General features: G+C 49.0%; 1 protein-coding gene across 6 annotated transcripts in view; it reads right to left on the minus strand.

The window, feature by feature from the left end:
• Nucleotides 1–23,502, minus strand: part of LOC142880099 (chromodomain-helicase-DNA-binding protein 9-like) — a 71,983-nt gene that overhangs the window by 12,843 nt on the left and 35,638 nt on the right. For all 6 annotated transcript variants that reach the window (XM_076013757.1, XM_076013756.1, XM_076013755.1 and 3 more), the window contains 21 exons: nucleotides 19,418–19,526; nucleotides 17,136–17,282; nucleotides 16,771–16,839; nucleotides 16,593–16,648; nucleotides 16,105–16,222; nucleotides 15,667–15,753; nucleotides 15,303–15,440; nucleotides 14,670–14,791; nucleotides 13,366–13,609; nucleotides 9,801–9,977; nucleotides 9,574–9,717; nucleotides 8,690–8,945; nucleotides 8,300–8,510; nucleotides 6,829–7,024; nucleotides 6,331–6,513; nucleotides 5,145–5,330; nucleotides 4,905–5,015; nucleotides 4,619–4,818; nucleotides 3,921–4,120; nucleotides 3,343–3,502; nucleotides 119–208 (listed from right to left, as the gene is read on the minus strand). In XM_076013757.1, the coding sequence (XP_075869872.1) occupies nucleotides 119–208; nucleotides 3,343–3,502; nucleotides 3,921–4,120; nucleotides 4,619–4,818; nucleotides 4,905–5,015; nucleotides 5,145–5,330; nucleotides 6,331–6,513; nucleotides 6,829–7,024; nucleotides 8,300–8,510; nucleotides 8,690–8,945; nucleotides 9,574–9,717; nucleotides 9,801–9,977; nucleotides 13,366–13,609; nucleotides 14,670–14,791; nucleotides 15,303–15,440; nucleotides 15,667–15,753; nucleotides 16,105–16,222; nucleotides 16,593–16,648; nucleotides 16,771–16,839; nucleotides 17,136–17,282; nucleotides 19,418–19,526 (3,204 nt within the window). The remainder of the gene's footprint in view (nucleotides 1–118; nucleotides 209–3,342; nucleotides 3,503–3,920; nucleotides 4,121–4,618; nucleotides 4,819–4,904; nucleotides 5,016–5,144; nucleotides 5,331–6,330; nucleotides 6,514–6,828; nucleotides 7,025–8,299; nucleotides 8,511–8,689; nucleotides 8,946–9,573; nucleotides 9,718–9,800; nucleotides 9,978–13,365; nucleotides 13,610–14,669; nucleotides 14,792–15,302; nucleotides 15,441–15,666; nucleotides 15,754–16,104; nucleotides 16,223–16,592; nucleotides 16,649–16,770; nucleotides 16,840–17,135; nucleotides 17,283–19,417; nucleotides 19,527–23,502) is intronic.

The following is a 23,502-nucleotide window of genomic DNA, read 5'->3' on the forward strand; positions in this document are numbered from 1 at the left end:
CTGACGGCGGTGGATCACCAGCGGCTCCTCCCAGCAGGCCTCCACTGGTGCTTCACTGCGCTGCAGCAGGGAGTGTGCTGTTTGTTTCTGTCAGTCAAGGTTGGCGGTAGACACTCACCTGGCGTCGGCGCCGTCCAGCACCGTCTGGGCCTGGCTCCCGATCACCTCCTGTTTCAGGTAGTAGAGCATTCTGACCCGGAGCAGCACCCTGGCCACACAAAACCAGTGGTCACAACAAAGCCTGACCAGGCGTGACTGCTGAGCTAGCAGAAGCAGCACACACACACACACACGCACGCACGCACGCGCGCACACACACACACACGCACACGCACACACACACACACAGCAACTTTTGACAGGGTAAAATGGGAGTTAATTAAATACTAACAGTTGATCAGCAACACACTTTTTATACAGTTGATATTAAGGGATTGTGTGTGTGTGTGTGTGTGTGTGTGTGTGTGTGTGTGTGTGTGTGTGTGTGTGTGTTGAAGATTTCAATCATTTTATTTTCCCCCTCATGTTCTGTGGCAGTGAAATGTTGCTGTGGTTGTGCATCACCAGGAATAGAGAAAGTTACAAGTACAGCACAAAGTACAGAGACGCACGTTCGAAGTGTCATGCAACATGATGTAGTACAATATAATATGATATAATATAATATAATTAATAATTAGTTGCAAATAATGAAACACTGGCTATGTGTGAGCTTGAAAGACTACATTATGACAGCCATCCATTCTCTCTCTCTCTCTCTCTCTCTCTCTCTCTCTCTCTCTCTCTCTCTCTCTCTCTCTCTCTCTCTCTCTCTCTCTCTTCTCTCTCTCTCTCTCTCTCTCTCTCTCTCTCTCTCTCTCACTGGGGAGACATTAGCCGTGTGATGCCTGATCACACAATGGCAGCAGCCAGCAGGCTGTGAGTGACAGTGAAGGAGGTGGGAGTTGTGCTTGGAGCGCCAGGCTGCGGCTCAGTCTGCCGCGCCTTGAGAGTGGCTTCATGTTGCAAAGATGTTCCCTTTCATCATTTCATCCAAAAAAAAAAAAAAAATGATTTGCAGCAATAATTTCACTGATCATTTGTGTCGTTAAATGGATGTTTGTGAGTTCCTGCTTGAGAGGAATGAGAAAATGAGGATTTTGTAACCGCTGCCGTGTTGTCGTCATAATGTGCCTTCAATATTTGGTTTACGTGGTTAAAATACACGTTTCTCTGTATTTACACTGTGTATTCAACCTACATAATGAATCATTGAAAGAGAAAAGTGCAGTGTGCTGTACCGCCTCAGTGGTTTTATGTCTGTGCTTTTAAAGAAAAACTGTGTTCCAGCCTCACCAATGAAGGATTAGAGGATTTGCTCCTTTGGGTTTTGGACTGACGAACAAAAAAAAAGAAACAATCTCAACGTGCCGTTTGAACGGCGCCTCAATGAATTTGCCATGAGCGTTCATTTTTTTTTTTTTTTTTTTTTTTTGCATTAAAAATAAATGAGCTGTGTTGTGATAGGATTGGCAGGAAGAACAATCTGCAACTTAATTGCAAGTGGAGATAATTTGCGGCTCCCTGCGCGCAGCTGAAATCCTCTATTCTGACCAAATGGATGCAAATTTGATCAGGCAAATAAATGAACTCTGCAAAATTCCTCAAAACACACACAGAAACCCCGACCCCCCCCCACCCACCCACCCACCCACCCAAGCTCCCGCAGGCAGTATTACTGGCACATATTGCAAGACCACGGACCGATGATAGCGTGCTCATTACTTAATGCCGGCCCACTTTCAATTAAAAGCCTCCACTGAGCTGCTTCTCTGCTACGTCTCTGGGTTTCCTGGTTCTGCTTTCGTCTCGCTAAAATAAAACAAAAGCAGCTGAATCATTTTATGAACTAATCTGCTGGGATTTACTGCTAGTAAGGGAATAAGCAGCAGTGTCCTGAGCTCTGTCCTGTCCTGTCTGTGACCGGTCCAGGCTTGTGGCTCCAGCGGATCTAAATCTGTGACTTCCTCTCCCTCCCCCACACCCCCCACCCACCCCTCCCAGCTCCTGTGCATGTGGACCCACCCAGGAGCAGCTTCCGCTTCCTCCGCCTGTCAGCACAGCACTTCATCATCGCTGCCTTCCCGGAGTCATTACTAGGTGACGTGTCCCTAGACGTGATGCGGTTTGCTGGGATTGGCTGCAGATACGCTCAGTGCCACCGTCTCACACACACACACACACACACACAGACACACACAGACACACACACAGCTGTTTGGAAGCAAAGTGAGGCCAGCATGCATGACATTAGCGCCATGTCAAGAATCCCCGGTGGTTTGTTCACCAGAGAGGAATCCATCCAGCAAAAGAATAATAAAATGTGCAGAGGGGAAATCTGAACTTAAAAAAACAGAGAAATATATATAAATGCAAAATCACCGTCATGATCACACTCTCCTCGCGCAATTTCAGCGCCAAAATCCAAATTTTTTTTTTTTTTTTGCATTTTTTTTTTCTTCTTGATTTTTTTTCATGATTTCTAATCATTTCCTGTTGTCGCCCGGCAGTCGTGCTCCAAACGCTGGGCCCACAAGTCACATTCTAGGGTCCTCGGGTGGGTGAATGAAAAAAAAAAAAAAAAAAAAAAAAAGTAACAAGAAGAACGGGCCGAGTCAGCACTCCTGGCCTCTGACTGTCGCACAATCCCTGGATTCAGCACAACTCCAGCAGGGCAAACAATTGGGAACTTTCTGTGGAAGCTTAACCCCCCCCCCCCCCCCCCCCCTTTGCATCCAAAAGCCCCGCGGTCACACCCGCAGCATCCAGATTAAAAAAAAAAAAAGAGGCAGCCATTGACTTTGCTTTCTATCCACAGGAGGGGGGAGGGGGGGCGGGGGGTTTGATAGCAGCCATCTTTCACCTGCTGTCTGTAAATAAGAGAGATCAATGAGGACCATTAGCCAGGCCCCGAGACTCGTTAAGAAGCCCATCAGTCAGAGCTCCGGCTCTCAACCCGATGCTGGTTCATTAATGGATGGGTTGACTATCGCCCCCCTGATTACGCTGCGCCTGCGCCTCAGGAACTCCAGCCGAGTATTTTTCAACGCCGGCGATGACAAACTGATATGAAGCGGCGCTGGGTGAGAACAGAGGCCACCTGCCAGCGGCAGCAATAAGCACAAAGTGGTTGGAAAAGCAACACACACACACACACACACACACACACACACACACACACACACACACACACACACACACACACACACACACACACACACACACACACACACACACCAACCCTGACCCTAACACAAGAGCAGCAGCATTCTCTTATTGACATGGTTGGTAGGTGACGCCTACTTGTTGCAGTGGTGCTTGAGGTGCTTCTTGTAGCCGTCGTCCTGCAGGATGTGCTCTGGGTTGTGCTTCCTCAGCCACTCGGCTTTGTGGATGTCAAAAGAGCTGGACTGAGTCTTCATCTTCTTGCCCTTCCTGCCCCGAGGAACTGGAGCAGACAGTCCTGAGGGAGCATGTGGGGGGGGGAGAGATCTTTAGGTGCAGTGGAGAAAGGCTTCTCCTAAATCACACTTCTGTTAAACATCCAGAGTGAAAGATTGAGCTTGATTTATGACTTTTAGATCAGTAAAAGCTTAATAATATGCTGCCCAGAAATGTATTTTAATTTGTTTTTCCTACCCATAGAATGGCTCTCATATAGTATAGTATAGAGTATATACAAGAATATACACAGAGCAATAAGAGCCCCCAGTTCGCTGCCGTCTTGCACCGCTATGTTTAAAGGAAGCTGCGCGACAGTGAACTAAATACCAAGCGCACTGTCAGGCAGCTTTCCTTAATAGTTTCCCACACTGGACCTTTAACCGGTCCTTGGTCTGCGGGGCCGGGTGGGACCGAGAGACGGAGGAGGTGAGACCCACCCAGGTGGTTCTGGAGCTCCTTGGTGCGTCCGTCCTCGGCCGGGGCGATCAAGTCCCACATGAAGCCTTTGATCTTGTCGTCTCCACGGTAGTGGACCAGGCAGTAGGACAGCAGGGCTCTGCAGATGGACTCCACGTCCCACTCGGTCAGCTGCTTCTTGAAACGTCCGTGCGTGAGGATGTCTTTCCATCGTCCCCACCTGGGAAAAACACACAGCCGGCAAAAGCTTTTTCAAATAACGCTGCGACGACCACCAGAGGACGAAAAGAATGAGCAGAAGCCCGACAGCAACGAGCCTCACAGACTCACATGTATGGATATGGACTTTGAACTGTATTGCTTTTTGTCTGTTTAAGCTTTTGGTGGTTAACATGGCTGCTACGTTCACTAATTGTATCCATTTCCTCCCATACTGTGGTTTAATCTCTGTTTTGAGAAAAGCTGCCTATGCCCTGGCGCTCGACAATTAGCACACAAAAGCATGAGGTGTGTCCACTGCGACAGTGTTCGTGTGTTTGTGACGTCTGACTCGCATACACATTCACTGGAGTGGACACTCAATGACCCTTAGCAGTTAGCTTTTAGCGCTGCAACATGGACGTTCCCCACATTGGGATCAATGCGGTGCATTTATTCTGTTCCGTTCCATTCTGCAAGCTAACACGAGGCAACGTCTGTGTGCCGTGACTCGTCTCACCCGTAGACCAGCAGGTTCTTCTCCACCCTGAAGCACTCGGTGCGTCCGTAGCTGTTGAGGCGGTCGTAGTTCCGCCGTAGTTTGGGCTTGGTTTCGTCGCTCTCGCTCTCGCCCTCCGACAGCTCGGCCAGCTCGTCCTTGGTGGCGCTGAACGGCCGCGTCTGCTTCCTGACGCGCGGCGTGTCAATCACCAAGCTGTTCTGTGGAGGGAGAGCGTGCGTCGGTGTCAAGATTGAAATCCCGGGAAGGAGAGAAGGACGGCGTGGGCGGGTGCTGTGGCTCTTACTCTGCCGTTGACCATCTCCATGTCGATGTCGGCCTTCTTGGCCCACTTGTCCCAGAAGTTGGGGTCGTCCAGGGAGATGTCTGTCCGGTTTCCAGAAGCCACAAAGCTGGCCTGCGCGCAGACGTCGGCAAATCACATTCATCCGTAATCGCATTTTGCCTTGGCCTCCTGTCACCATCAGAGCCGCACCCGCTGGCAGCGCCACGAGCCGCCGCGGGGTCTTAAAGTCTGCCGCGTTACCTTGGCGAAGGTGGAGCCTCGGCCCTCGGACTCGATGGTGATGGTCTTGGTCCTGCGCTGGAGGATCTGGTCGATGTCCTCCTCGCAGAACTTGGCCCCCTCGTCCTCCTCGTCCATGATGGCGCCGTAGGCGCCGCGTCGCAGCAGGTCCTCGATCTCCTTCTTGGAGAGCTGCTGCTGCGCCGTCTGGCGGGGGAGCGACGTAAAGAAGAAGGATGAAGATAAAAGGGAGAGACATCCGTCTGCTCCAGCATCAGCTGTGGTTGTGCTTCAGAACCCCGACAGCTGTGTGGGAACTTTGATACCAGGAGAGACTCATGGTCAGCAGGGAACCAACCAAACCACCACAACTCCTCACACACACACACACACACACACACACACACACACACACACACACACACACACACACACACACACACACACACACACACACACACACACACACACACACACACACACACACACACACACACACACACACACACTAGTCTCTAAGAGGATCCTGTTTACTCTGCTTGGACATTTCAAGAGTGCGTTTGTTAGAAGTTGGAAAAACTTTGGAAAACAATTTCCTTTTCCCTCGTCTGTTTGGTGTTTTGTCTCATCCGCCGCCACCTCCAGCGGTTGAGGATCAGTTGCTGCTCACTGGAGTACTGACTTTTATGACTGGCGGAAAACTGTCTGAGATTTGTGTTTCATTTTAATGACTCTGCTGGTTCCTCCCGCAGCGTTTTTTTGGCGTTTTGAAGCTGTTGCCTTAATGGCTGTCAGGAAGTTGCTGCAACCACAGCCTAATATCAGGTGAACTTGATGTGACCCAGGCTTGGAAAAGGAGAAATGCAGCTTACAGAAAAGTGAGCAAGTAAAAAAAAAAAAATAAAAAAAAAAATCAGACTGGGATTCAAGAACAAAACATAAAGCGTAACACTGCCCTGGAGGCATGTTTTCATGCGACAGATGAATTTAGGTTTTTCCACGGCGAGACGGCCAAACTGAGAGATTTCCTTCCTGCCAAGGCCACTTCAGGAAGTGAATGATAATCAACCTCGGCCTACAAACAAACAGCCCTCTTTAAACAGTAATAACAACAACAATTAATAATAATTGGACATAATCGCAACAACTGAAGGGTCTTATTTCCTCCCGTGTGTTTTAATTCCTGCTGGCTGATGGTCAAACTCACCCCTCCCCCGGTGCCTCCGCCCAGGCTGTTATCCCGGCCGCTCATGCTCTGCAGCACAGCTTTGTCCAGGCCCAGCTTGAGGCTGGCGCGATCAAACATCTCCCGCTCGTACGAGTTCCTGGTGATCAGACGGTAAACCTTCACCGCCTTGTTCTGACCGATCCGATGGCAGCGAGCCTGGGCCTTTGAAGGGTCAAACACACACATATGTATATATTAGCTATATGTACAAACACAAGAGTTTGTGTCATATGTCCTAGCTTGAAGTGTTACTGAGCTTGTTAAACACTGAAGTCCCAGCTGGACACAACGTAAAGCTCATTTGTTGCTGGCCAGCGACTGCAGGAACAAACAGGAAGTGGCGGCAAAGCAAACCACGTGCGTGCCCGAGGGATTGAACGCGGCTGCCTATCGACGGCACTGAGCAACCCTCTGCTGGAGGTCTGGTGAAAGTCGGCCACCAGGGGTCAGTGCGTGACGTGTGTTGCGCCTTGGCACCTGCAGGTCGTTCTGCGGGTTCCAGTCAGAGTCGAAGATGATGCAGGTGTCGGCCGCCGTCAGGTTGATGCCCAGGCCGCCGGCTCGGGTGCACAGCAGGAAGACGAAGCGCTCCGAGTCGGGCTTGCTGAAGCGGTCGATGGCGGCCTGCCGCAGGTTCCCTCGCACGCGGCCGTCGATCCGCTCGTACAGGTACCTGCCAAGGAGAGAGAGGGACTCAGTGGCTCGGTCACGCCAGCCATCGAAAACCAAAAAAAAAGCACGTTTGTTCGTGACCTCTGCTACTGTACGGGGATTCTGCTATTGATTTGACGTGAATTTCTCTTTTCTTTTTTTTCTTTTAAAACACATTTTGGACTAATTTGCCTCTTTTCTCCGCCAGCAAAAGGTTCTTCAAAGACTGGACAGCGGCGCTGCTCTCTGCGTCCACTCTCATCTCCTCCCACAGTCTGACCTCGTGCCCTAATCCACTTCCTGTCCCGCCCGTCTAATGTGGCTGAGCCCTGAGGGCTTCGGCAACCCGCCGCTGAACTCTGTCTCTGCTCTGTGCTGCGTGCCATCTCACATGCCTGCAATAGTCCAAGGTTTGCCTGCGCTGCTATTAGAAAGGCCGCGGAGGCACGAAGAGGGACGGCGAGGAAAAGAAAACGTATGGCACGTATGAGGAAAGGCAGCAATTGTTAACTGCAAAAGAAAAAAATCATTGGCAATACTGAGAAGACATGGTTCTTAATTTTGAATCATGAAATAATGAAAATAGCCCAGCATTACCTCCATACAGAGATTAGGCTAAGAGATGAGTTTATCCACTGACATCCTGGCCCCCCTCCCCCCACCATGAAACTTCATTTATTTTCATGTGGTCTCCTTATGAATGTATCAACATCCTGTAGACCAGAGATGACACAGTCTGCTTTGGAGCCTGTGACATGCGGCTGAACCTCCTGTTTCACTCCGCTCCATTTGACGTCTAATAATTGTCTGACGAGCCAACATGTCTCATTACTGAGCCGACGGTCCTCCATGAAGCAGGAGCGCTGCATTCATAAAGCACTTTGCCACCTGTTTGCATTCACGTGCCCCATGTTCTCTCTTGCACAAGCTCTTGGTCCAGCCACAATAACCGCGCACTGCAGTGACCGTGCGTCTCGTTTGTCGTCCATCTCAACATTTCCATGTTTTTGCTCCGTCTTTTAAGACCAAAGCCTGCCCGCAAATGAAATCCACTGTAATGAGCAACAGCCTTGATGAGGCTCAGGCAGCAGTGGACCTCCACTGGCAGCAGGCTACCATGTCAGACTGTTTACATTTCACACATTTGCAGAGGCCGCCAAAGCGGCGTCACACGCAGCCGTTTACTCCTTCGCCTCTTTGCACAAAGTGCCTTCGAGAAACACAAAGACATCTTCGGAATAAGAACGAACTCGCACTGCTTTTCTTCAGACGTTGCCTCGCGGTCTGCGGCCGTTACCTTCGCTGGATGAGGTAGTCTTCCAAGATGTCCAGGCAGCGCACCATCTGGGAGAAGATGAGCACTCTGTGGCCTCCAGCCTTCATCTTAGGCAGCAGCTTATCGATGAGGACCAGCTTGCCCGCAGACTGCACCATGGCCTGCAGGTGAAAGTCCATGGCTGCGGGGCTATACACCTCCCTGAAGTCCTCCAGGATCTTCTCCTCTGCTCCTGGCAAAAGCAAACAGACAGGGAAAACATTCAGCACCACTTGTGCGTTCTCTTCTGAGGAGACATCGCACCCTTCTCCTCAGTCTGCCCTTCAACCACGGTATCTATTTCCACCACTACAGTGCTGTCACCGTGTTGACCTGATTCTCCAGGGCTGTCTTAAAACACCTCAGCTGTACCTTTGATGAGGTAGGGGTGGTTGCAGCACTTTCGAAGCTCCATCATGGTGTTGACCAGGTTGGGCATGTTTGCCTGTCCCGCTCCTTTAGCCAGGAAGGAGAAGTTCTTCTCCAGGATGGCCCGGTAGTATTTCTTCTGAATGTTGGTGAGCTCCACCTCGATGATGGTCTCCTCTTTGGGGGCCAGTTTCTTCTCCACGTCCTCCTTCAGCCGGCGGAGCATCATGGGCTTCAGGATTCCCTGAAGCTTCTGCACCTGTGGGCCAAAACAGAGGGGCAGTCAGGTGGGACTAGCAGAATACTTACTTTATTCTGCTAGAATACTTACTAGCAGAATATATCACTGTTTTGTTTAATACAGTCGTGGGAAAAGATTCTTGGACACCCTTAAAATTGTATTCAATCTGAATTACCGTCGTTTTCCAGAGATTTGTTTTTATGCCTGTGTTGGACTGCATTAGAGGTACGCAAACAAAACATTTTGTTATTTTAAATGATTTTGTTATTTAGTCTTAATGAGACAAGAACTAAACTAGATTCTCGTCATTCTCGCACTCTTGTGCTGCAAAGGGACGTTGTCATCTTGCTGACACATCCAGTTGGGAGCTGGACGGAACGGAGCATGTGCAGCACGTGGGTCAATGTTGGTGACTGCACTAAAATAAACTGCACCTGGAGACTAAGACTGACTCTTAGGGCAAGCACAATCAGAACTGTATTGTCCCCAAAGGAGGAAATTTGTACATTACAATAAAACAATAAAAAGCAGACAAAGAATGATTTCAAGCAGGTAAAACAATCAGCCAACACAGTCAAAGGGACAATACGGCACACCACAAATGCATGAGGCATTTTTTTCCCCACCACTGCACATGCAGACTCACCTGCTCCTCAGTTTTGAGGTCTCCAAACTCCTGCATGAAGGTGTTTTCTGAGGGGAAGCGTGCCGGCTCCAGGAAGTGCAGCAAGCTGAAGAGCTCCTCCACTGTGTTCTGCAGAGGAGTCCCTGTCAGCAGGACCTTGTGTTCCTGAGAGAAGCAGGACAATTATGGAGTTAGCGATCAAAAGTGACAAGCAAAAGCAACGCCGCCTGTCCCTGCGGTGCACGTACCAGGTTCATGAGCTTGAAGCCCTCCAGCAGCTTGCAGTTCTTGTTTTTGAGGCGGTGGGCCTCGTCGATGATGACGCAACGCCACTCGATGGCGTTAAGTTCAGGGCATCCTCCCAGGATCATCTCAAACGTGGTGATGACGGCCTGGAACTTGTAAGCGCCTCGCAAAACCCGACCCTGGAGCCAAAGAGGGGCGAGATCACATCTCATGAGAGGTGGCAGCAATCAAACAATGCAACGGCTGCTGACTTTACTGCTTTATGAGGAGGATTTCATATCCATCCAATCTGATTTTGATGAGAAATGGAGAAATTTGACTCACAAATGTCAATAAAACCCCAGAGACAGACAGACAGACAGACAGACAGACAGACAGATAGATAGATAGACAGATAGATGCCTTTTTAATCGTATCTTGATGGTCAGATTGACTCCAGGCTGTTTTACCATGCCGTATATCTTTAATGACCAATGAATAAAACATTAATGCATTCTCAGTGTGCTCTCAGTGACGCCTCTGGAGGATGCAAATCACCGTACAGCAGACAGCGCTGCAACATCAGCGCAGGAGATTCAAAACAACAGAAATAATCCACAATTTAGGATTTTCAGGATTTTCTGGCCTTGATTCAATAAGGAATAATATACAGCAGGATATACTAATGTCTATGGATTGATCAAGAGTGTAACTGCTACATAAGGCCCCATTCTGCTTCACAGGGCCTGATGCTTCCTGTGGGAAATGCTTCCAGTGCTTGCCAAAGGGAAGGGAAGGCACTGCAAACACAATCATATGAAAAAAAGGCCTGTATTTCTCCAGTGTGCCACTTGGAGATGCTCTACCTACCGGTGAAGGTCACAGAACCTAAGGAAATGTTCTACGTGCTCGCCCGCTGCCTCCACTGCAGCCAGGACACCAGTGCTCGCCCGCTGCCGACTCTTTGCTCCAACGTGTTTATTTGTTTATTTGGGCGTCTGGGGGACGCTTCACTTTGGCCCGCCTTCTCCATTTGTATCCATCGCCTTGACAACGCTCGTCGAGGGACACTCAGTAATCCAGTAACCCCGCCCCACCCAGCCACCCACCCACGGGTGGCCCTCACCAATAGACTGCTGCTGCGGTGCAGCCTGTCTCTTTGATATGCCTGAGCAGCGCTGACAGCAAAGTTCCCCCTCAGAGGCTGCCGTGACATCACAGGCTGCCTGGGAGACAGTCTGCTGCCGCCGCCGCCGCCGCTCTGTTCTCCCTTTAATTCCTCCTACGGTTCCGTCTGAGCGCTAAGAGCCTCTAACTGCCGGTGGTGACACATCGCAGGGCCTGCCAAACGCGCGGCGCCGCCAGCCAGGAGCTGGCTAACGACGGCGCAGCCCCGCCGCTCCGGGAGAACGCGCACCTTCATCGGCCCCCGAGTGCGAAGCTCTCTTGTTCATTAAAAAGGCTCTGATGTCCTCGGAAATAAAAAGCCTCATGAGCAGCTCGGCTTGTGTGCCTCCCTCTCCGGCAAAGAGGTGGCATTTCAAAAAAAAAAAAACATTAATTACACATTAATGCAATAAGTCCAACTGCAGAGGGACCTTGCAAATACCAGAAAACACAGAAAAATGAAAGGAAATAGGCCTCATTTTGACAACATACAGTAATTGAGCCCACGCCAGCAAGGCACTGGAAAACAAACAGCTGCAACTTGAAACTACCTTTGCGAAAAGCCACAACACAATGGAACTACGGGGGTGGGGGGGGCACGTGTTGCTGGTGTTGCAGGCCGGTCTGCCGGCGCTCTGCTTGCTGTGTTTGCTAAAGCTCTCTGCAGGTCGCCGTGGCTCCTCCGCTGACAGCCGCCAGCCAATGAAGACGTCCTCCAGGTCGTTGCCAGCCAGTCAAGGGAGGAGGAGGCGCTCACAGCATCGCTTTTTACCTGTCAAAACCTGTAAATCAAACAGCCGCCGTGGAGCTGCTGCCTGTTCCCCTTGTTTTTTTATAGAGTCCATAAAACATTACGGCCAGCGGGCTTTTTGCAGCGCTTTCGCAGCAGCGGCGAGAGCGGCTTCTGTGCCTCTGCCCGGGCTTTTCAATATCCCACTGCTTTTGCTCTATCCCGACTTCAAACATATCATTAGATTACTCACAGGACTTCATATTGCTGCTCTTTACTCAAAAGCACTGTGATTATTTCAACGGTGGTGCAACGCTGCCGTCCCGTCTGAGAGCGACGGGCTGGAAAGTTGCCTCGGATTGATGAGTGAAACGACTGGAGAGCCTCTCTCACTATTTCACTTCTCTGTGTGATGAGCTGGATGCTTGAAAGCAGAAGAACAAGGGTCCAGCGTCTGAGACCTGGAAGCCACAACTGAAATAAGATAAAAATCTGCACAGGAGGTCTTGCAAAAATAGAGATTCCTTCACTGATTTCAACTGCATTTGCAGAAAATCCCTGGCGACACTGAAGACAATTCAGTGGATGCACAGAACCCTGACACAGGACCCTGACACAGAACCCTGACACGCTTCATGTCGCCTCTCAACTCCAACAAGAGCACAGGGAGAAAAGAGGGAATTTTCAGGCTAAAAACAGGCGCAGATCTCGAGAGTACGGCTAAAGCATTAATAGACTTCAAGAAGTTCTTCACGTAGCGCCGTCGCCGCACAGAAACAAGGTTGCAGATTGGATTCTGTGCCCGAGGCCTTCCTGCGTGCACTCTGCGTGTTCTCGCTGCGCCTGCGTGGGTTCTCTCCGTGTTCTCCCGATTCCTCCCACACTCCCAAAACACGCACGCGAGGCCTGAAGAACTGTAAACTGGCCATAGGTGTGTGTGCGTGTGTGTGCGTGTGTGTGTGTGTGTGTGTGTGTGTGTGTGTGAACGGTTGTTTGTTTCTCTGTGTAGCACTGTGATAAACTGGTGACTGTCATCCTGCATTCCACCCATGACAGCTGTAAAAGGCTCCAGCACTCAACCAAACCAACCATTTTTAATGTAAATTGATTAAAAACATAGAAAATGAAATCTGCATACACAGTCGTAGAAATATGTTTCCAGATAGCCTAAAAATTGCACACCTTTGGACCAGGAAATGTTTTTTATGCTTCGGAAGGTTTGGCTGAGTGAGAGGAGCCAAACCACAACAAGTTGAAATTTGTTCATTATTCTTAATGACGCAGATGAAATAATTGAAATAAAACAGCCTGAACAGTGGATATAACTGGAGTTGTCTTTAGTTTAGATTTGTCTTTTGTTGTTTTCTGTTTTCTGTCATCTAGTTGTATAAACTAAATTTAATTCTTAAGTTTGTATATTTATTGGAGTTTAGGGGTAGCTACATATAAGTTTATACTTCCTGCTACCCCTTTTCGGACATGAATAACATTCTTTTAATGTACATTTCACTGGTCTTTGTTTACATATCCTATTTTGTTTTTATTATTATTATTTTTTATTTCCTATGTTTTGGTTTTGTATCCCTTTTATTTTCTCATTTTCTTTCATGTTCGAAATAAATCAATAAACTAAAATCAAAAGACAACAAACCCTCTCAACACTTTAGTCTCGAGTGAAACGAGGTCATTACCTGCGCATCCCTGAAATACATCTCGTACTGTTGCAGCATCTGCCTGCTGACCATGCTTCCGTGGTAGACGATGACGTTGAGGTGGGTCCAGGTTCGGAACTCGCGCTCCCAGTTGGCGATGGTGGAGAGCGGGGCGATGATGAGGAACGGCCCTTTAATGCCCACGCGGAGGATCTCCTCCAGGAAGGTGATGGACTGGATGGTCTTCCCCAGGCCCATCTCGTCCGCCAGGATGCAGTTCCGTCTGACAAGAGACGGCAGAGGAGAAAACAAAACTTGAAAAGTTTGACATCGTTGGGACGCCGCCAAATAAAGGAAGTGAAAGAACAGAGGCTCTGTTTAACGCTCAGTGGTGCGTGTGCAAAAAAAAAAAACAACAAAAAAAAATGCGTTTATCTCTCATGTGCAGCACACTGCATGTGTCTGACTCTCTTGTTAGAACATAAAGGTCATGAGTTGCGTTGCGTGTGGGGCCGGCTGAAAACCAAGGTAATGGAGTTGAGGAGCGGGAGAGGAGAGGGGGGTGGGGGGGGGGGAGGCATGGGGGGTGGGGGGGTACCGCAGACAAGAAAGAACTGCGAACAATAGAGGGAGAAAATTACATCATCAGCAATCATAACGGTGGGCGAGAGAGAGAGGGAGTGAGAGAGAGAGAGAGAGAGAGGGAGAGAGACAGAGAGAGAGAGAGAGAGAGAGAGAGAGAGAGAGAGAGAGAGAGAGAGAGAGGGAGAGAGACAGAGAGAGACAGAGAGAGAGAGAGAGAGAGAGAGAGAGAGAGAGAGAGAGACAGAGAAGCTCCAGCATAATGGTGGCCGCTCAGTGTAACTCCAGGCAAAGCATTTATCCAGGCGTCCAGTGGGTGGGGGTATAATGTCTTGATGCTAATTGCTATGTGCAGATATTCCCAGCGGCCTCTTAAGCAGCTCTCCACTCTTCATGAATATCTCCTCCGCGTGGGCACGCCGTACACAAACTGCGCCTTGCTGGCGCACACAGAGACTTTTTTTTTCCCAGGGTTTGACCCGGGGCGGGCCGACGCCGGACCCTCGGTGCACTCTGCCACAGCACAGCAGCTGGGTGGAGGGGCACCTGGACAGGGCCTGACCACCGCGTCAGCAGGGTCAGGCGAGTCATTGCTCATCATCGGCAGACAAACAAACAAACAAACAATAAAAAAAAACAAAGCACCACCTTCCACCCACAGCGACCATCTGACATTAGGGCGATGAAGCAGCGCTGGGCGTGTGTGTGTGTGTGAGTGTGTGTGTGGGAGTGTGTGTGTGTGCTGAGGAGTCAGCACTGACCTGTTGTACCAGTTGAAGAGGAGCCAGTTGACGCCCTCTAGCTGGTAATCCCTGAGGCTGTTGCCGTTCCTGTATTCCCTCGACTGCTCCCTCTTCTTCCACAGGTTGGCCGGAGGTCGCTCCTAACGGACACAGTTCAGGGGTCGTGACATGAAATCTACCGCAGGCGCTGGGCGAACATCAAAAACGTCAAAATAGCAAAAGATCAGCGAGGTGAAACATGCTGGTGAATATTAATTTGTATTTTTTTTTTCTGCTGAGGAGAATCAGCCGTCTATGAATCAGTTGGGGTACATTTCAGTTCATGTCTTCCACAGCATTAAAACCAAGCCGTTTTTCCTCCCTCTCGTGATCGGGCTCCAAGTTGTCCGACAGATCTCAGTCGGGAAATATCTGAAAATTCTTTTTTTTTTTTTAAGTTTGCAGAGCGCCGGCAATTAAAGCTAACATTCTTTCCACTACGTCCAATTTGCATCATCACGGGCAAAAAAACAAAAAAACAAAAAAAAAAAAACAATAACAAAACAACTGACAATGAAGAAACGTCCTAATTAGCGCTTGAAATCACAAAGAACAGGGAAGAGATAATCACACGCTTTAGGAATAAATTAAAAATAGCGGCACGTGACTCACCACCCTGCGCGAGTCTGGCTTCACCGCCTGCAGCTGCTCAAACTCCTCGATCTTACTCTGATCCACGTCGTCCTTCAGCTCCCAGGTGCTGTCCTCGTACGGCAGCGAGCACCACTTCACCAGGTAGTACACCACCTCCTGCAAAAGCCAGGCCGAGCAAACCGCTTTTTTTCCCTTTTTTTTTTTTGCAATGCACCAACAAAGGCTGCTAGGGAGCCCATTAGGACGGCCTTGGGCAGTCGCAGACGCACAAAGACGTGCACTTGTGTGGAAAATGTACTCCAAAAGACTGGCAAAAATGGAAAGGAAAAGAGCAAAACACACTCAAGGACGCGGCGGAGGAATGAAAGGGAGTCCACTCTACCTCTCCGGAGTCTTTGTCCTCACAATACGACACCTCCAGCACTCGGTCCACGTCTATGTAGTCGGGGTTAAAGGGCTCCTCTTCCATCTGAGGGAGATTGGGAGGAATGACGAGAGGCAGAGGGAGAGGATGAACCGCGGGAGCCCACTCACCATCTGGAGCCGCGGCGCTAACGTTGGAATACACGCTGGCAGATGTGTCGGCCCACGCGTACAAAACCGACGAAAAGCAAAAAAAACCCGCAAGTACCTGTTTATATTTGTGTGTTTAGACAAGAGCTGCTTCTAGAAGAGAGCAAATTGTGACAAAGCACATCTGCTCACAACAAAACTCTGCCAGGAGTTTGGGTGTGTGTGTGTGTGTGTGTGTGTGTGTGTGTGTGTGTGTGTGTGTGTGTGTGCGTGTGCGCGTGTGTGTGCAGTCGGAGACTCAACCTACATCTGCAAAGAGGAGCGCCCTCTGCGCTTGTTTGATCTTGAAGCGTTTGATCTTCTGCTGAATCCTCTTGTCCTTCTCCAGCTGCTGCTCCGTGGCCCACTCACAGTGGAGGTAGGAGCTAACACACACACACACACACACACACACACACACACACACACACACACACACACACACACACACACACACACACACACACACACACACACACACACACACACACACACACACAATCAAAGTCCAGGAACCACGACGGACCCTCATTATAAACAACATCTGCGTCCTCGTTCGCCACTTTTGTTTTTGCTAATGACCCGGAAAACGTACAAATTGAGTGTGGTGCGTGGAGAAACACGGAGCCGCACATTAATTGGAACAGAGCGACTGCGTGCAAAAGGACGCCGGCGTTACAAAATTCTCACGTTTTGGCTCCGTTATGACAAAAAAAAGGGAGAGAAGCTGCCGCTGCAACTGAAAATCAAACTTACTAGTTTTTGTATTTTACAAAAAACTCCTCCACTTCCAGCAGCACTCCTGGAGAGACCTGCGGAGGAGAAGCACACACTGAAGAACACACTGCACACGGACTGGGAAAACACATGGCCGGCTGCGACGGGTTATTGGATCACTGCCCAACGACCCGAACCCGGCGCTGAGGACGCTCACCTCCTTCTTGACAACACGTGAGGACATGATCTTGTCCACCACAGCGCCGTCCTCTTCACTGGGGTTCTCCTGCAGACAGCACAAACCTTTAATCACCAGCCACTCTTCATAGGAGGCGACTGCAGCTGACCGACGACTGATTGGAAACAACAAAAGGGCCGCTGGAGCCTCGGTTTTAAGAAGAGGTCACGATAGGGTAGATATTTATAGAGGTGTGACGGTGATGGAAGACACAGGAAGTTCTTTTCAGCCACCGCCATGTGCATCGTTTGTTACAAATACAGAAAAATAAATAAATAAATAAAAAAAGGAGAAGTGTGTTTGAGCTGCTTTGTCAAGACCAAGCGACAGTGCGAGCTACTCACCACAAAGAGTTGAAGAGCAGGCTGCTTGGACGCCGCAGGGTTGGCTTTCTTGGCTTTGACAATCACCTTGACGTCGTCATCTGACAACCTGGCCTCCAGCTCTTCAGAGTATTTCTTCCTCTTCACCTGCCGATTAGACCGTCTCTTCTAAAGGAGGGAATGAGGAGGAGGAGGAGGAGGAGGAGTACAGGAGGAAGAAGATGAACACAGCAGCAGGTTTCAGGGAAAAATGCTATTCTGGATGAACTGCTCCAACATTTATAACTGGACGCGGATCCAAGACTTGATTATTTTTGGATGTAAAAGGCACTGGGGGGGAGGTTCAGGGTCATTGACCTTTCCCTTCATTTTAAGCCTTGAGTGATTGATGGTGAAACTCCAGCAGCCACCCAGTAGCTGCTGCTTCCAGGGCCTCTGTTTTCAGCCAGTAACTAGGCTGTGTAGACACACACACACACACACACACACACACTACAATTAAGTTCTGTTTAGCTCAGCCAAATCAGGCTTTGTTTTCCAAATGAAAGCATTTATGAGCCCCATCCTTCACGCTGCCCTCACGATGCTTCACATCAAAGTGGAAATTTGAAAAATCTATGTGGAAAAAAATAAAATGGCAGCTACAAGCCAGCTCACAAACACAGAGAGGTGTGGAGTTGTTGCTACAACTCGCGGCGAAAAAGACGAATAACTGAAAAAAAAGACAGCGCATCATTTTAAAACAAAAAAAAAGAAAAAAAGAAACCTTAGTGGAAAGATGCTGACTACAAGAGAGGACTAAATATAACCAATCATTTTGTCAAACCAAAGTGAAACCCAGACAAACGCGGTGCTCAGTGAGCCAGACAACAGAAAAGGGAAACAAAATAATAATCAGAATACTTGTGAAGCTCCAAAAGGCCAGCTTGCTTCTTTTGCCCTCCTTGTCGAGCCTTTGTAATTATCATATGTGTGGGCTGCTTTTCCCCTGCATCGACACACAGGCCCCTCCTAATGATAATATGTAGTTAATGAGGAATAAATGCCACTGAGCCGGAGTTAATTAGGTGTGGAGCACAACATCCCCATGGAGACGTACCCTCACACAACCCAGACCCGGGCTGACCGGGAGGCCGTGAACACACACCTGCCACGTGCCACCGCGGCGGGGCCGAACACCCTGAGAACAGCGCCCCCGCCTGGACCACCCCGGAGGAGGCGTCGGCAGACCGGCTCGGCCGTGATCAACGTGAGGCCATCTTCCACGGAGAGAGGGAGGCTGCTGTGAGGTGATGGAGGTGCAGCGGTCACATCCTCATCTCCGAGCGCTATATTTAGCCCTCTGTGTGCAGCTTCCCACAAAAACAAAAAAAATCCGACGCTCGCAACTTCCTGCACGCTCGGAGGAGGCAACGCAAAACAACGCAGAGGGCGAAAACACGCACCCGGCCGGAAAGGACGGCAGTGCCCTTTGTGATGTCACAATTATTTGCCAATTTTCAGAAACCGCTTTGTAAGACGACAGACAAGCTGGGAAGACAGCGCCGGGATTTCAGATACATATTAAACATTGCCAGTCCAGGATCTCCACAGAGTTTCACTGGCAACCTTAAAAGCAACCGTTTGAAACCCTCGCACCTTTTAAGTATCGCAAATAAAGCCGTAATTCATATCTATAACCTCTTGGCACCCTGCGGCATGAGCTGGAGACTGCCTGAGTTGTGACCGAGCACGCACGCGCACACACACACACACACACACTCCAGTCAAGTCAAGGCAAGGGAAGTCTCCGCCTGCTCATTACAGCCTTCGCCACTTCACAACTTTGGATTTAGTACCTCAGGTTATTATATTTTCACACAGAGCTGCTTTAGTGAAAGCAGCTGTGGTGTTACAATAGACGGTATATACCTGTGTGTTCGGAACAAAGATACGAATATGTGTTGTCCTGAAAGTCTTTGGCTCAAGCGGCTGATTTGAGTGCATTGTGCCTGCTGTGTCCACGATGCCTTTGTCATCCGTGCAGATAAGAGCGCACGCGTGACAAACACCCACTGCTTCTCCTCTGCACGCTCCAAAGTGCCGACGGTATGAATGTCACCAAAGCCAGTACAGTATGCAGTGGTTTTCTCTTGTTTACAATTTGCATAATTTTCCCTTTTCCAAAAGCCAATGTTTTTCTGAAGATGCAAAACACCCTGCTACCTAACACACAGCTACTCTGTGTGTGTGTGTGTGTGTGTGTGTGTGTGTGTGTGTGTGTGTGTGTGTGTGTGTGTGTGTGTGTGTGTGTTGGCCCTTACAGAGTCCACATCTTTCAAAGAGTGTCGAGGCGGTGGGTCGTCATCCGACTCCTCCTCCGAGGACTCCGGCTTTCGTTTTTTCTTCTTTCCAATCTTGATGACGATTTTCCTGCAGAAGAGAGGGGGGGAGAGAAACACACTGTGATGAAATGGAGGGGAGAGAGAGAGAGAGAGAGAGAGAGAGAGAGAGAGAGAGAGAGAGAGAGAGAGAGAGAGAGAGAGAGAGAGAGAGAGAGATACTTGAAGTAGAAAATGAAAATCTCACACTCATGATTTCCGGGGCCATTTCACAAGTTCTAAAATAGACCCAAGGATTAAAAATAGCTACAACCCAGCAAAGTTGGACATGTTCATAAACACCTACAGATAACACACGATTGTCCGTGCTAATTAAGTGGCGGCATACCGCAAAGAAAAATGTCTTCTTCAAACTGCAACCGCGTGTGTTCTTATTATGGCTACTGGGACGCTATTCATCTATTTAATTATTTATTTATTCACATTTTGGACACTGGATGTTTCCGGTGTAAATGCCTCCGGCTACAGATTCCGTGAAGACAGGCTTTACAATCACTGCGAATCCTACCCCACGTCAGAGGTTTGTTTGACGTGCAGCAGAGTCCTGCACGGGTCCAAACCACGTCGGTGTCAAAGCACACGTTTGTAAAGTTTAATCTATGTGCAGAAACTTTACGGGTGTAACAGTGGACTTTCTGTCCAAACGTTCAGCGGTTACGCGACGCGACTCGCGCAACGTGTTTTAAGAATCCACCGAGGCGAACATTTATCCATCGGGGAAACGCGTGAGCAAAGTGACCAAGTGGAAGCTGTACGTCTTATTCTCGCATTTCTGAAATATTCAAATGATTATTACTGTTTTGGAAATTGCACGAGTCGACGGTGGCAGCCGTGTTGATTCTCTCGTCTAATCACAAGCTGTGTTATTAGGAGGTGGAACGCCTTTAAACGGCTGAGCCAATGGCCGTTGAGAAAAAGCGGAAGCGATCGTCGGAGAGTAAATAATGACCGAATTAGTTTCCTTTTTCTTTTTTTTTTTTTTGTATTAGCTTTTTTCAAAAATGTTGACGTGTTTATCTAAAACCCGCGATCCGACCCGCATGTTATGTTTCACACCCATATCCAAACACGGGATTTATAATAAAAATAAATAAATAAATAAATAAAAAAACACACACACCCGCAAATCAGCAGTTTAGCGCGCACTGACCCAGTGCAGGGTGTGACAGAGGTTAGCTATCCTTTATAAATTAAAAGAAAATGAAAATGTGCAGAAAAGGGGACACAAAGGCAATTATTATTATTATTATTTTTTTTTTCAAATTAAGTTTTCTTTGAACACAAAGTTAAAACAGCCAAGCATTTTCACCTGTGGATGTAGGGCTGCTGTAAAGGCATTCTATGCTTTCAGTGTCAAAGCCCAATGGAGCAGCATTTCTTTTTCTTTTTTTTCTTTTCTGACTGCAACCTGCCGCAGAGTGGGGAAGGGATGAAAACTGGCAGGGAAATGCTTACACGCTCGAACGTGCTCATAATGGCAGCCGCCCGAGTTTATGAAGTCAGGAATTCTCTGCTCTCCTAAAGCTCCCTCTTTGTCTGCAGATTCAGGCGGACTTCATTTGATCGTTATCCGGAAAATATTTTCCCTTTAAGCAAACGCTGCTTCCCCCAACCCTTTTTTTTTTTCCTCCTTTTTTTTTTGTTGCAGAGTGTTGATTCTCACCGTGGCCTAATGTACAGAGACAGACTGCTGAGATTCGATCACACGCGGAACCCCAGAGAGCAGCAGATTGCTGAATGAAAAGACGTGAGCTTGTTCTCTCTCTCTCTCTCTCTCTCTCTCTCTCTCTCAACAGTAGTCGCATATTATTTCTCCGACCTTTTCTGCGTATACACTCTCACCACAAATGCAGGCGCTTCATATCTCGTGCCTCTCCACATGCGTTATCGCTTCCAAGCCACAGGCGCCCAATATCTGACGTGGCCGTGCACCGACACCGACTTCTCACCGAGGCAAACAAGCAGCAGGCACACAAACGCACGCAAGGACAGGGAGGCAGAGTGCTGCGTTCGCAGGTGTCTCGTGGCAGGGACGTCCCTGCGTGCCAATCATGCCAAGGGTGGGAACACATTCCCACGCCGGGCGCTATCTTCTGCAGCGAGCGGAGGTGACAGCTGTTTTGCACTGGACCACAGGCCAGGACGTCTAATTCCAGCTACTGGGAAAAGAGAGGCCAGTCTGCGAGTTTACCTACCCCCAAATGATTGCATCTACTGACCCGGCTTAGTTCCGTCTGAGACATCTCGTTGGCTTCACGGTTTCATTTTCACCTGCGTTTCAGCATCCTATAAATTCTATTGTCTGTTGTGCCGTTTCTGTGTCCGTAAAGATTAATACCAATGTGTGCCTAAAAATACTAACGCTTCAGCCAAAATCCAGCCGCCCTGCCATCAACCAAGTGTTCATTAGAATCAAAGACATTTGGTGAGACGGTAGAGAAAGCAGCAGAATCTCCATACATTGAGATTCCAGATCAAACCACCGCCACCCCGGAACGATGACATTACGTTTCACGAATCCTCTCGACAACGACATGCTATGGTTGCCATGCAACACGCCCTCGAGAGCATGTTTGGCAATGTGGGCGGTGATCTCCATTGTGACATCACTTCCTGTATCTAAAACAACAACAACAACACAATATTGGTCCACTGACACAGCATGCATGGAGGGAGCGAGGGCAGAATGTGCCAAGTCAGTGTGACACACAGACAGAAGCACAAACCAGGAGTGACGAGCACGCTAATGGAAAAACAAACAGTGAGGAGCAGCTGAATGGGAGTACACACAATGTTCTTCCTGGGATAAATGCATGCTGGCCTGGGACAAGAATCCGTGCAGAATGACAGTGTCGCACTACCAGGCCGCAGCTCGGCAGCTAACAGGGCCGACGCCGCAGTCTGACCCACAAATGGGAAGCCTCAGCGGTATAATATTCAGGAAATATTATATTAATAATAGCACATTTTATTCCAAGTATTCAGCGTGCTGGCCGCCCCACTACAGCACACTGGCGGCTCTCAGCCCCCCCCCACTGACAACACATCCAGGGCTTTCTGCTCGACAACAGTCTCTCTCTCTCTCTCTCTCTCTCTCTCTCTCTCTCTCTCTCTCTCTCTCTCTCTCTCTCTCTCTCTCTCTCTCTCTCTCTCTCTCTCTCTCTCTCTCTCTCTCTCTCTCTCTCTCTCTCTCTCTCTCTCTCTCTCTCTCTCTCTCCCAAACAGGTGCCAATACAGGAAAACACATGCAAACTTGGGTGATGCAACGCGACATCATTTATCAGGTGGAGACAAGCACTCGCAGGCAACACAGATGTTGGTTAGCTGGTCAGCTATGCTTTGTTAGCGATGACATATGTATTGAATTCATTGGCATTATCCACAGGTGAGGTCAATACATGAGCTACTTCAATTTCATAATAATAATAATAATAATAATAATAATAATAATAATAATGATAATAAATTAAAGTAGTTAATAATTAAAGTAATAATTACTGTTGGAGCTGGAGTAGTACTAGGATTAGCAGTAGTAGTATTGTGGGAGGGGCCTGTGTCATATTTCCTATTTAACTTTCCATCAGGCATCACATTCATTCCTCTGCAGGCTCAACTATTCCCCACAATCGGCCATAAAGGGAAAATACTTGAGCCTGCAGTTGCAAACAGCAGTGGCAGACGAGCAATGATTTATGAGCCTCCCCGCCAGGATTTAAAGAGGCCGCCCTGCAGACATAATCTTGCCTTCAAATTGGACCCCCGCCGTCCCGGTCTGACACTACAGAACCGTCCCAGCGACGCCTCCACCACCGGTTGCAGGCGGAGAGTTACGGCCTGCCTGCCTGGCGAGCATCCTTCCACCGTGCCAAATAAGCCCCACCACCCCCACCAGCGTCGTCCTGCCCTACTTGGCTTAGCGCCACCGGGTGTGTGCACGTCTGTCTGCCAGAGAGCGAGACGGACGGCAGAGTGGGACAGAATGGAGACGCGACCGAGGCTGCAGCGTC

This window comes from Nelusetta ayraudi, unplaced genomic scaffold, assembly GCF_046127955.1.
Source record: "Nelusetta ayraudi isolate G7.1 ecotype Tasmania unplaced genomic scaffold, CSIRO-AGI_Nayr_v1 ptg000157l, whole genome shotgun sequence".
NCBI classification, from domain to species: Eukaryota; Metazoa; Chordata; class Actinopteri; order Tetraodontiformes; family Monacanthidae; genus Nelusetta; species Nelusetta ayraudi.